This window comes from Phodopus roborovskii, unplaced genomic scaffold, assembly GCF_943737965.1.
Source record: "Phodopus roborovskii unplaced genomic scaffold, PHOROB, whole genome shotgun sequence".
In the NCBI taxonomy this organism is placed as follows: domain Eukaryota; kingdom Metazoa; phylum Chordata; class Mammalia; order Rodentia; family Cricetidae; genus Phodopus; species Phodopus roborovskii.
In genome coordinates this window covers 26,843,106-26,857,565 of record NW_026126571.1, presented here as the reverse complement: position 1 = coordinate 26,857,565, position 14,460 = coordinate 26,843,106, and the positions used below count along the sequence as shown (strand labels likewise).

Genomic DNA, 14,460 nt, shown 5'->3' with positions numbered 1-14,460 from the left:
AAGAAAATTACTGCACAATACATACACAGTTTTTCTGGGCAGAACCACAACAGCTCAGGGGGCAAACGCAAGAGGATGCAAATGGGACTGCATCATTAGAGAAGCAATGGTGAAGGCCTACAGAAAGGGAGAAAATCTTTGACATCTATACATCTAACAGGAGATTAATATAGAGAAAACATTTTTAAAACCCAAAAACTTAAACATCAAAAGAGCAAATAATTCAATAAACTGAACAGTTCTCAAAAGAAAAATTTTAAATGGCTAACACACACACACACACACACACAAATCTAACATCTTTATCCATCAAAATGCCACCAAGATTCCATCTTACCCCAGCCAGAACTGCTTTTATCAAACAAATAAATAAAAAACAAAAGTAACAAATTCTGGTGAAAATGTGAGGAAAGGAAACCTATTCGCTGCTAGTAAATTATTCAAGCCACTATGAAAATTAGTATGGAGGTTTCTCAAAAAAATTAAAACTTGAACTCTATATGATCCAATAGTATCCCTTCTACATTATGTAGTCAAAGGAATCTAGGTAGCTTACTACTGATATACATGATATACATGAACATGCCCTATTCACCAAATTGTAATACTGTGTAAGCCTTGACATAACTAGTCAAATAACTTCTCAGACTTATGCCAGTAGACCAACAGAGGAGGAGTTTTTCTGTAAGAATGCAGATGAAAAGGAAGGGGAACAAGGGAGAGATGATACGGACAGAAATGGGTAACAGATGGGATCACACCAGAAATCAAATTTGATATGAATGCTCCAGCTATTCAAATCCAGACAGGCCTACACAGCCATTTAGCATAAAGACACAGGTTTAAAGTATAAGAATGGAAAAGTGTCATAAGAAAGGAGAAATGGCATTTTAACATGACTAAAAGGGGACTTCAGAAAAGAGTTACCACTATCATAATTGCAAAGGCTAGTTCACTGGGGGCCCCACATTTATGCATCTGATACCAGAACGTTAAAGTATGTGAAGCAAACTGACAGAAGTACTCAAGAGAGGTCCACAATCCTAGCCAGTGCTTTCATAGTCGAAACAAGGGAACCCAAGGATCTAGGAGGCATGAGGGCACCTGCCAGCTAGTGGACCTGACCCTGGAAATGTAGACCCCAGTGAAGCATATGTCCTTTCCTTTCTACTGCGCCTGCCTTACACACAGGCTGTAAAGCCTGCTCAACAAATTAAAAGTACACGCAAAGTACATTTCTTGACATTGACATCAACAAAGAAACTAAACTAAAAATTACCAACAAGCAAATCTCCTAAACATCCTCAAATGTTTGGGAACAAAATACCATACTTAAAATATCCCATGAGTCGAAGAAAAAGTATTCTTAACAAAATGAAGATTAAAATGCTCTGTATGAATTTTGAGGGTACATAAATTAGGGTGATGTAGTTTTGGGGGCCAGCAGTACAGAGGCACAGGAAGAGACAGGTATGGAAGGGTAATAAAGGAGGGGACACAAAAGAGGGGTGGCACAGAGAGGTAGCATCTAGAACATGGGGTACAGCCGGAGGTAATGTAGAAACAGGGGTGACTGCAATGGGGAAGGGGTTACAACCAGCAATACTCAGATCAGAAAAGGAAAAAGACTTCAAAACTCAGTGAACTCAGCTCCAATTGCAAGAAAGTCAGAAAATATATTCCAAAGGACTAAATCAGTGAACTGGAAAGTAAAAGCGGGGGTGGGGGGATGGGGGGTGAAGAAATCAAAGCTGCTGCTGCTCTGAGAGGATCAATAAATCAATACATGTGTAAGCACACTGCTCGGGAAAAGAGGTAGAGAGCACAAAGCATCCCTGCCAGTGCTGAGTCTCCACGTCTACTGGTGGCTGAGGGAACTGTCCCCAGACCTGTCACTGCTGCTGACATTAACAAAGCTTGTTCAAGCTGAGTGGGGCTCTTCCCATAAAAGACACTCGACTATCGCTAAACCTTCTGTGAAAAGTAAATTTCAAACAAGATGGTATCATCAGTAAGCAATGGAACACTGAAGGAGAAGAAACCAATCTATGAAAACCATCCAGGAACACTCAAGTGTTCTGAACACTTGTAGGTTACAAAGCACTACATACACATCAAAAGCAGAAAGAAGCTTCAAACAAAAAGGGAGAACAATGTCATCAAAAACACCGAAGAAAAAGTCCTCAGCCAATTTTCATCATATTTTACCCAAAAGAAAAGATAATACATCACCTAAGAAACAGCAGACTAACATTTGAGAATTAATGTAATTCAACATATTTCAAGACTTTTAAAAAGTGTATGGTTGTCTCAATAGATGCACAAAAGGCATTTAACAAAATCTACCATCCATCTTGATAAGAATCCCAGCAAAGCAGAGAAAGAAAAGGGCATACTGAACTACAATAAATACATCAGTAAATAGACAACAGCCAAACCCTTCATGCCAGTGCTTGTCAGAAGACTGCTAGGACTTAGCTCAGTCAATAGAGCACTTACCTTTCATGTGCTTGCATGTCCAATCCCCAGCACTGCCAAGAAGAGGGAGGCTACGATAGGGAGGGGAGATGAACAGAGAAGGGTGGAATCGGTACCCCAAGGTGAGCACTATCTATACCACTCTGGCTACCCACAGTATCCTCTTCACCTGTTCCCTCCAACCCCGCTAGGGTCATGTTACTGGAAGGCAACAGAAACACTCAAAGGCAACTACATGGCCAAACAGTGAAGCCTCCTCATTCATGACAATGCCATGACAGGGAATAAATAGTACAATGCTTTCTACGCACATATTAAGCAATGGGTTTTCCTCTTAAATAACTGAGATGAAAGTCACAACATATAATTAACCACTTAGGCAAATAATTTGAAGGCATTAAATATCTTCTCCCCAGTTCCAACATAAGTGTACCTCTCCAAAGGGAAACCACTTCCACAAGGCACTTTCCCTTGAGACTCTATAGTCTTCACCCCTGCCCCTATCCCTGGAAACATACAGCATTTGGCCATTTGTGGATAGGCTATAGCATATGATTATTTCCAAGTTCCATCCACCTTGTGCCATATATCAAGACTTCTTTTTCCTTTGTTTTTAATTGTGGTAAAAGATATGTAACATAAAATGTACCAATATAAACATTTTAATGCACAGCTTGGTACTATTAATAATAGTTACATTACTTACAACCATCACCATCAAAATTATCTTGCAAATTTGAAAGTATTCCCAAGCAACTCTCCATCCTTCCTTCCTGGGCCTTTGGTAAGCCACCACCTGCCTTTGTCCCTGTAGACAACTACTGCAATTCCTCTTGGAATCAGGACCCCACAGTGTTTGTCTCTTGACTGGCATCTATGGTTAAGTAACATTCTATTTGATGTGCTGCATACCACAGTTTGCTTGCCCTCTCATCTGACAGGCTGTTTCCACCCTTTGGCTGTTGATGTAAGGGTCTTTTGAAATAATACCTGGTCAAACAAGCTGAAAGCATGAAAGTGATGACATGGAGGACTGAGGCAAGGCATCTGGAAATGACTTTACCTACACGCAAACAGCCATCGTCAACAAGAAGCTTCCAGGACATCATATGAGCTTATGAACTAAGGCTCTGTAAGACAAGAAGATGCAAGAAGACCGGCTCTCATCCTTTAAGGACTAAAAAGTTTCTTAAGAACATCAATTCAAATAGGCAGATGTAATGCAAAGTTGAAAGTGGAAAAACCTGAGACATTTTACCTGCAACATAGGCTTTTACTTCACCTCAAAGAACTAGGAGTCTTGGGATCGTAAAGAACGGCCAAAGGCAGAAGGCTCTGGAAGCATACAAACTAAAGCTTAGAGACAGGGAAATGTGTCTCAAATAATTATGTTTCATGACTGTTACTTGCTATGAAGACACTTTGTTCTAACTGAAGGCAACTTAATGAAGTAGCCAGGTGAACTTCAGTATGTAAACTCAAATAACTAAAATCCAATGATGGAGAATAACAGGAAGAGTCCAAGAAAGAACCAATTTCAAAGATGGAAACATCTGGCCCTTTCCTGAAGGAACTTTTCAGATGAGGCATTTTCTCTTTTGGTCTAGCTTCAAATCTTCTTACCCTACTCCCCTCAAAATTAAAAAGAACAAGAAAGCCCAGAATGTACTTAAGTGTGGGTTCCTCTCAGGTGTTCAGAGGAAAACAAGGTGGATGGGAAGGGGATGGTTGCAAGATAGCAGAAACACTACTGTAACTTTTATGTTTCTGATCTGGCCTCTTGGATGGAAGTGTCAAAGACTAATGAACTCTGCTTTTGCAGTGACTTGGTATTGAGTAGGCCTTGTTTGGGCAATACAGAGTGGGACCCCAGAGCAACCCAGAGTTAGGCTGATCTTTGATTAACATGGGGCAAGGTGGGTCAGAGATGTGTATTTTTGAACAAATGATAAGTGATAGTTAGGGAGCAATGGAGGAGACAGGTAAGGGATTGACAAAGGGGGAGAGAAAAACAGGGGGAAGTGGGTGGTAATAATGAGCAAGAGATATGGATGTGAGATCACAAATGTCAAATGCCAAAGCATGGGACAAGCCAGAAATCAGCAAGCAAACGCACATACAGACCTAATTAAGTGGTTTGGTTTGAAATTCACTTTCAGATGTCTGGGTGCTGATGGGAAATAAGTTCAAAACCTTTCCTTCTTAACTCCCCCTGGGCAGCATAGAGTTAAGACTTTAGAAGCAACAACAAAGCCAACAAAAGAATTTGAAACAAGGTAAAATGCAGATGACAATTAGCATTTCCTATAGAGTACATACACACACCTCCAGAAAAGAAAACCTGAAAAGCTATAAAACAAAGTGACTTTTGGAAACTGAAGAAGGGACTAGGACTAAAAGCATGATCTTTGGCCATAGTACATGGAGAAATTAAGTTGGCACTCAACTAGAAGCTTCCTCTCTTCTGGATAAGCTTTCACAGTACTGGAAGGTGCTGTACAGGTGGGAGGGGTCAGCAACAATCTCACCAGCTGTGAACTCTGTGAACTACAATAGCAACCACCAGATAAGCACACGGGTGCAACAAGGACATGAAAGTTATAGGGGTAGCCAATCACTTTCTGATTGGATTTAAGGCCTACTTTACAGAAGGAAATGTATGCAGATATTATAGATCTGACCAAAAACCCATGGTTGGAGAGCTTTATAGGCCTCAGAGGTGAACATACTACTATTATTTTCCTAAATAGACAAAGTTTCAATCTGCCCCCTAAATTAATTATCTCCATATTCATAGATTAGTGCAGCTCTCAGACCTCATCAAATTAGTTTCTTTGTGCAGTGGGCAGTAGTTAACATAGAAAGTCACAACTGATTAAAAAAAAAAAAAAAAATATATATATATATATATATATAGAGAGAGAGAGAGAGAGAGAGAGAGAGAGTTCTCAACCACAAAGGGGACATCTATATCACAGCTCCCAACCAAGGCTCAGATCTGATCAAGGAAGAGAGGGCATTAAGATTATAAAGCTAGGGATTAGGGAGGACTTGAGTCAAACAGTGTTTTCTGAATATGACCTCACAGCAGTTGTGATTGCCCAAACAAGGCCTGCTCAATACCAAGTCAGGCAACATTCCAGCATGGAGCAGGGAGGAGCTCATGAGCCCCACCCACTGTAGTTGGGAAGCTATTGGCAGCTGATACCTTCTGGGGAGGGGCAGTCAGTTTTCTTTAAAGATTTGATCCCAGGTAGGTTGTCTATGCTCCAGTGGATGGCCCCACACTATATGGACAACATAAATTGGTATCAGTGGGCTTTTAAAAAGGATACAAAGTTGAGAAGGAGTATTGGGGGGGGTGTTAGGGTGTGGATCTGGGAGGAGTTAAGGAGAGGAGGGTGAATACGATCAATATACATTGTATATACATGTGACAGTCTCAAAAAATTAATGAAAATCGTTTTAAACTTTTTTAAAAAATCATGTTCAGAAGCCTCTTCAGCCCAAACTAACACTTCATGTATTTAATTACATAATTATTTTTAAACATTCTCTACAACTGAATGGCCTGTTCCCCTATCTCCAAGTTGACTGCATGTGTTCCACTGTAGCTACTCCCTCGGCTAGGTTAAGGTTCTCTCTTCTTAGTATAAATGAGACTCTTATTATAACTGTCAAGCTCTGACATCTTCACATTCTAAAGTGTACCCTTAAGGCTCCTTCTCACCAGATGATTCCAATTGGAACAGCTATCATACAAGCTAAAGCTTAGGATCTCTATCAACAGGCAGCTACATATAACTGCCTTGACCAGCACAGCACTGGAAAGCATGGCCAGGTCAGGCAGCTAAAGACCATCACCAGATGCTCTTCTGGCTCTGACATATAATGCAAGATTATATGTCAGATCTTCAAATTTAATGTTCAAATATATAAGGAACACTAATAGACTTAAGTTAATTAAAAGTGCTTATTTGTTATTATCTTTAATTCAACTGGATATAATGATATTATAGATAATTTTCCTGAGAAATTTTCAGTATGAATTTTGAAACTACTTTTACATAGATACCATAATTGGAATATATTAAATTACACTTCTGTTTCACATCTGCCACTGATGGATTTCTATGAAGGCATCATTTACTTCCATTTTACTTCAAGAAACAGGAAACAGGCAAAGCCCAGAGGGAAGACTAACAGTTTACCCAAATAAAAAAATTCTTCAAGAAACAGTGATTTCTAACAATGTCTCTGAATCAAGATGCAACAAAAGAAAATAATCCACCTTATCTCCTGCTAGATGACAGATTGCTGGACTCAGATGAGGAATAGGTGGAGATACCTAAAATATGTACAAGCTGATCTAAAGGTATTTTTGTTTCAGTATCATAAATACTTTTTATAAGTCAGCATTTGGACCTTGCATAACTCGTAAGTTATAAAGTATATAAAAGGTTTCCAAGATAAAAATAAAAGTAACTTTGAAACATAATTAGGAAATGTATTTCAAAGACAACTGTCTGCAACTGACAAAACTTCTCTGGGACTTCAGATGAAGAATAATGAGAAACAACCCTCTACTGTTTTCTTTGCAGAGCACTATAAGGAACATGCTGTTAACTATTTGAGACAGATAGTTCAAAACAGAGAAGGCTGGGCATCTACAGATGACTGGTTCACTGCTATGAATTCACCTTTTTGCAACCATCTCCTCTAGTCACACTCAGACTGTACTAAACAGTAATCTATTGCTTAAGAGCATCCACTAGGCCAAAACAGGAACTCTTCACAACCACAGCCTGACCACACAGCAGAACAATGCAGCAGAATGTAGGCGGCACAATGCTCTTACAGGTTTTAAAGGGCTGAATGCAAGAATCTTACATTTGCTACATACAATAAACTACATTCATTTCATTGACTTAAAATGCCTGCTCAAAATAACCCTCACAACTTCTTTGTAGCAAGTGATAAGCTTATTAAGTTATTTAGTGGACATTTTTCAATGAATACATTTTCCCCATTCAAATGGAGCAAGCTATTTGAGAGTAATGCTTCAATGAGCATGTTATGTCACATCGTGCACTCAAACCTTGAGCTGTACACTGCAGTACCCATGATGCAGCAACAATAGCAACTGATAATTTTTAAAGGAAAACAGTTACAAGGAAATTCCCTATTTTGCTTTGTTTTGTTTTGTTTTGGAAACTGTATCACCAAATTAACTATGGCACTCTGGATTCAGTGTACTTTCAGTTCATTATTGAGATCATCATTGAAATAGAGAAAAGTTTTATGTTAGCTTCTATACTTTGTTCTGCTGTGTCCCATTTCTCCTAATGACAGGTGCTGTGGGCTGATCTCACAGGAGCAAAGGAGACCACGCTGAGGTCAGATCTCCTTGTGAGAGGCGAGGAGAGAGGGAAACTTTCACAGCTAGGAATGTGGTTAATGCACCCTCTATTCGGGTCTCAAGCTTTTCAGCTGGGGCATCACAATCCTGCTCTTCAGCAGGGGCACACTCACCCACCACCGCTCTCTGTGTCTCACCTTCTTAAATCAAAGACTCAATCCTAAAGCGTTAACAGAAGAATTACAAAGTAACTCTCTAGTTTGCATTTCCCATAATACTAAAATAAGGCTTTATCTCTAGTCTAGAACTTTGCTTTTCTAATACTGCAGAAAGCCTCCGTGAATCTGTTTAACGTATTTACTCTTTTCATCTATTCAGTGCCACTGGGCATAACACGTATTGCAGTGCGTGCCGCTGTCTTACACGGCGCCACATGACTCACTGTACCGCAGCGCACTCCACTAATCCTGTTTGGACAGCTGGGTCCAAGAGCTTCTCAGCTGCATTTTAATTGTTCCATCTTTTTTTCTTTTCCTTTTTATTTATCTCTATGGCAAACTACTCAGGAATTTAATTTGTCAGGCTTCAAAAGGTAAATTTTGCCATAATTTGTTTTCTTTGTATTAAGTCTATATGTGGCATGTGATTTTTTTCTCCCACAAAATCGAAATACATTAATGATTATCAATTACTTTTAAATAACGAAGTACAATAAATAAAATTTACAAAGGTTTAAAGTGGAAAGGTGGCTGATCACTACCATTATCTGCTGGACTGTGCTAACAGATATAGCATTTAGCTTCAAAAGGTAGCACTAATGAGCATGTTTTAAGATTAACATACTGTAAGCAGATGCACCCTACCAATCAGACATTTAAAAAAAAAAAGAAAAGAAAATACCCACTAAATAAATGGCTGGTGGAATAGAGGTCTCTTCTACACTTAGACTTTAATTCTATTTTTTATTAAAATATGGAAGACTTTGTAAAAAATTATGAAGAAAACTACAAAGCTCCCACTTTCTGACATGGCTGGAACACTGATGGCATGAGCCTTGAATCAATAACGGAGGCAGTGTCCGAGAAGAGCAACCCCCAAGCCTACAAGTGCTATTGAAACCACAGCCAGGGTTCACTGAGGAAATCTGTGTGGTCAATGTCTAATCATTAATTTCCAAAGTTAAAACCTAAGTCTAGAGAATTATATAGAACTGCCTAATAGAAACTTCTGCCTGAAACAATACTTAGCCAAGAACACACAGCCTAGAACGATGCTTTATAAAAAGGGCCAAGTGACTTATGACTCAACTCTCAGTGACTTTTAAAAGATGATGAAAACCTGTCTGCACACTGACAGTGTAAGGAGATGCTATGATTGGCAAGCGTGTGCTCCCAGGGACTGCACATCAACCTCAGCTCATTTTCATGGACACAAAGCAGCTTAAAATGGGTTTACAAATTTCTATTTTTCAAAACCACACATTAAACTATACATTTGGAAAGACACTTCATGTATAAAAAATTGGTTTCGTATTTTCTAGGTATTAAACTGTTTTTAAAAGTCATAATTTCCACACTAGAAGATTCAGAAGCCCAACTTGTGAATGTAGTGGGGGGGGGGGAGTCTATTGTTTAGAAAAGGAATGTTTTACGTGCTTAAAAAATAAATGGCCTTTGTTTAAGAAAAGCACTTGTTTTGGTATGACCCTATAATCAAATGAAAAACAGAATAATGTAAAAGAAGTACCATATGTTAAAGGTGACTTTGAAAAACAATTTACAAAGCAAAAGTTAAAAAGACTTAGTAAAGCCATCTATAAAGATATGGATGTTTAATGAATATTTCTCAGTAAAATTTACCCAGTGTTCTTGACATCACAGGCAGAGCAGAGCTCAAGACTAAGATTGACACACAGTTCCCAATGATCTGTGGAGAGAAGGAAAGAACAGTGAGCAGTAAAACAGCAGGTGGCAGAGAGTGGCTCACAGTTCTCTAGGAAGCCAGGTGCAGGGCAGACACCCAGAGCACTGGGCAACTTCTTGATGATACCATTAGAGTAGAAGTTAAACATAATGGGCCTTCCCATTTAAAGCCATCTCTATGAATCCCACAAAATACATATAATATAGGTGGAAATATAAAGTCATAGGATACTTAAATAATACACATTTTGTATCATTGATGCAGTTGTTAATTTGAAAGCTTCGACTATTAGATTAGAAAAAGAATACCTTTGGACTTCAGACTAAATCTTAAAAGTTCGTTGCTGCCAAGTTCTTTTATATAATATCTACTCTGATCTGTTTAACTATTATAAGATTCAGGCTTAGATTTGAAAACATTAGAAACCAAAATATCTAAACTCTTATAATCCATTTTCAATGTATCTTCTGTTTACTCTTCCATCTTCAATAAGAGCCACTGAAAAACACCAATTAGTATTTATAATCACCTCAACTAGATACTGGCTACTTATTGACTTTCAAGAATCTGTAGCCTTGGGGAGTCAACAAAGTCTGGCATACCAAGTTGGGGCAGGACCAAGCCCCTCCTCTTCCTGTATCCAGGATGAGCAAGGTATCCCACCATGGAAATAGGCTCCAAAACACCAGTTCATGCTCCTGGGATAGATCCTGGTGCCACTGCCAGTCCCCACCCCCAACAGATCAAGTCACATAACTGTCACCACATTCAGAGGATCTAATTCAGTCCTATGCAGGTTCCCCAGCTGTCAGTCCCAGGAAGGGGAGAGGTGAGAGGAGGGAGAAGGGGAGGGAGAGGGAACTCAGTTTGGTATATAAAATGAAAAATAAATTTTTAAATAAATTTAAAAAAGAAAAGAATGCTTAGGACAATAAAAAAAGAATCTGTAGCATTATGCATCTGGGCAGATGGATAGATATCCCATATATGTAATATGTATTGTACAGAGAGTTCTTTGCCATACACATGCATACATATATACAAACATATATACATAATACATAATTTAAATAGGCTGTAAATATAGACCACATAATAAAAAGGGAAACAAGCCAGCAGTTTTTAATCATTCTTCTTAGGCAGCCTGTGAGAATATTTTACAAATATCCATTTATTATGTAAGATAACAGTCTTTATTATTCTGGCCAATGGCATATCGTACAAAGTCAAATTAGCCTCAGACCACATTGCTTCTGAACAGAGAGCTCTTCCTTCTCACTTTAATTATTCAGAATTAAAATACTTTGTCTCTAATACTTGTAGCAATTAAGTTCTTCAGATTTCAGAAAAGTTCCTGAAGTACAGTTAGCATAGTCCAAGTTACTCATTAGCAATATGGTTTCTTTAAGAAGAAAAGGGGTCCTTTCAGGAGAATTCCACAGCTAGTTACCAAGTTCTGTAGTTCTATGCATTTACAAATGAATGGACGCAGTCCAAATTACACAGAGCACATCCTTTCCCAGTCACTCAACATTCCGAAAATCTTCCTTTGTGTGTTTGCTGCTTACAAATACCTATCAGCCCAGATGAACCATTCAGGGTGATTACTAACTAAAGCACTTGTTTGTCTTGGAAGCAAAAGAAAAGCCACCAGCACCTAAGACTTTACCTTACCTTTGTCATAGTTGTGTCATCCTTCTTTGGTGTAAAGTTTCCAAAAAATCTGAGGCTATAGAAACCAACAACAGAAGACACCATGAGATAGCTGTGAGAATGAAGGAAAAATGCTCCAAGAGAATGCACATATCCCAAAGCCTGAAGCCCACAGAAAAAGCGAAACACAACAAAAAGCTATTGAGGTTTGATAAGGACCTTCTAGCCAAATCTTACTAAATTACCATTGTCCCAGGAACTGACAGAAAACTTGTTAACAGACGTAATATTCAGCTGAAGAAAGGATACAAAATCAGAATGATTTCAAGTGCAGCTCCCACAAAGCCAAAAGTGGAGAGAGAGGCGCTTCCTATCCCAGGCTCCTGCAAGGAAGACACTCCTCAGAACCAGGGACCCCGTTACACAAGACAGTTCCAATTGGGAACAGTCAACACCTTAGAATAGCATGAATTCCCAAAGGCTAACTGACTTCATCACAAACTCAGCAGCATGTTAATAATTTTAAAAGGTTCAAAATTAACCTGATTTACCTCAACTGTACTTTTAAGTCCCTTGCCAAAATGATACCATTATAATTACTGCTATAAAATGGAACAATCTGCTATTGAGAAAAGCATCTTGAATATTTCAGGAAGTTTTTTAAAACAGACTAGTAGAAAATAGATGCAAACCAAGGCGGAAGCAACATATAAAAATTATACCATAAAGTCTACCAAATTTAAGATATATTTACAATTAATGTATATCCACTTTCCTTTTCCCAAATTTTTCCTCAATATTACAAATGTGTGACTGCTAGCACTTTTTAAAAAACTTAAAGTAATTTTAAAACAAAAAGCAGTGCATATATTTTCATAAGTATTAGCTCAATCTCACGACCTACCTTTACCAAAACTTAGACAAAACAGAATAATGTCCAGATGCTGATAACTGACAGCAAACATCACTCCCCACTAAAATAGAAACAGTACTTTTAAAGCTTACTGCTAGAGATTAAAATATGATCTCTGAATGTCCATCACCATTCCCTTGATTATCTTAAATTACAATACCAGAGGTAAAGCAAACTGCAGTCAGACTAATAAAATATAAACCAATAGATAATATCACACACACACACACACACACACACACACACACACACACACACACACACATATATATACACTCTAATTTGGACATAAAGGAGAATAAGCATGGCAATTCCATACATGATAAAGTCATGGCATGGGTATCATTTTTGTCGTTTAAGAGAACATGGACAATGCCGAGAGGTGGTGGTCAGATTTTGGACACACTATCCTAACTTGGCACCCTAGGAAGGCCCCTTGTTGTAGGTGCTGTGCTCCCTACCCCAGGGAAGAGGAGCCTCCTCCTCCCTGAAGGCAAGACCAGAAGCTGTGGAGATCATGATTAAGGAGCAGCACTCCACACCGTCATGGCCCAGCACGGCCACCACTGTCCACTGCTCAGCAAATGGAAGCTAAGCTTTCATAAAATTTATATTAAATAAACCAATCCACTTTTCTTTCACTATACCTTTTGCTACTCAGACCTCCACCTGAACCCTGTGCTGAATAAGGAAAAGACCCTACTTTCCTCCCCTATAAAGGTGTACGAGTCAAGATGGGAAAATGTTCTGGAATGTTCACTTTCTCAAGAGAGACTAGGAGAAAATTTTAAAAGGGCTCATACATTTACAGGAGCATGCAGGGAGCTCTGGAGGCACAAGTCACTGTACTGTGTAATACAGAGATGACACAAAATGCACCCTGCTCTTCCACCATATTAAAGTGTGGTGAAAGTCAATGAAAGTCACAGGACCAACTTCCTGGTTTGGGATTTTGCAATAAAGAAGACCAAGCTGAGCTACAGAGAGAGGAGTGTCCTTTGCCGAAGACACTCAAGGGAGAACTGCTGGGTGAATCAAGGGTGATAAGGGGGCAAGAGGTCCCAGACACACTGATAGTTGGTAAAGTCAAGAAAATGGCTAAAGAAATTAAAAGCAGGGTATCTTCATCTCACATGAAAAGAAAGGCATTAAGATAGGGACTGACTTTTTTCTAATGAGAAAAAATGCAACATCTGGCTTACAGAGATATGTGACATAACAAGTTCAGGAGGGTTTTTATGTCACCACTATGAGGGCTGGAAAGGCTACTGACCTAGGAAAACAAAATGAACTTTAAAATGTAAATCAAATACCACTTTATATATTCAAAAGCACCCAGATCTGGTGGCCCATACCTGTAACCCAAGTATGCAGGAGATAGGAGCAAGAGGATCATGTTAAGCTATCCTTGGCTCTACAGGGAGTTAGAGGCCAGGCTAGGCAACATGAGATCCTGTCCCAAAACATACACACAAGCATGTATTGTACATGCACAGACATGTGCATATGCATGCGTGTGTACACACACACCACCAGCAGCAGCAGAAGAGGGGTGTTTCCAAACTTTATAGACAGCAAGAAAAGTGTGCAAGCTACATATAGGGGAATACATCTGTAACCTCAGCACTTGGGAGGCTGAGGCAAGAGCATTGCAAAAGGGTGACAAAAGACAGTATGTTAACTATGAATATATAATGATATATGTCTTCCTAATAGAAAAGAAAGTCAAATATATGCCAGGATCTAACAAAATCATCAACTTTTTTATTTGGGATTATTTTTGAGATAGGGTCTTAATGTGTAGCCCAGGCTACCCTTGAACTCAAAATCACAACATTCAGTCTCCGAATTACATGCTAAGATTACATGCATGTGCCACCAATGACTATTGGAATCATCAATCCTTAAACCAGATAAAAGTTTACTCATGAAAAAAGCACATCTGGACTTTCCTCTAATAACCACACATCTTAAGCAATTTCATAAATTTTGTGATCCCTCTGACACACAATTCCCTCAACTTTTCCCAATATATAACAAATTTGTTTAATCTAGTAGATCTGCTCTTTATATATTACTATTTCATAGCATGCATTTTCTTTAAAGAAATACAAATAAAAATGTCAGTAAAAAT

General features: G+C 38.7%; 1 protein-coding gene across 4 annotated transcripts in view; it reads right to left on the bottom strand.

Annotated features, from left to right (window-relative positions):
• Lmbr1 (limb development membrane protein 1) overlaps nt 1-14,460 on the bottom strand; it is a 120,186-nt gene that overhangs the window by 8,997 nt on the left and 96,729 nt on the right. For all 4 annotated transcript variants that reach the window (XM_051203151.1, XM_051203152.1, XM_051203153.1 and 1 more), the window contains 3 exons: nt 11,723-11,796; nt 11,435-11,525; nt 9,697-9,763 (listed from right to left, as the gene is read on the bottom strand). In XM_051203151.1, the coding sequence (XP_051059108.1) occupies nt 9,697-9,763; nt 11,435-11,525; nt 11,723-11,796 (232 nt within the window). The remainder of the gene's footprint in view (nt 1-9,696; nt 9,764-11,434; nt 11,526-11,722; nt 11,797-14,460) is intronic.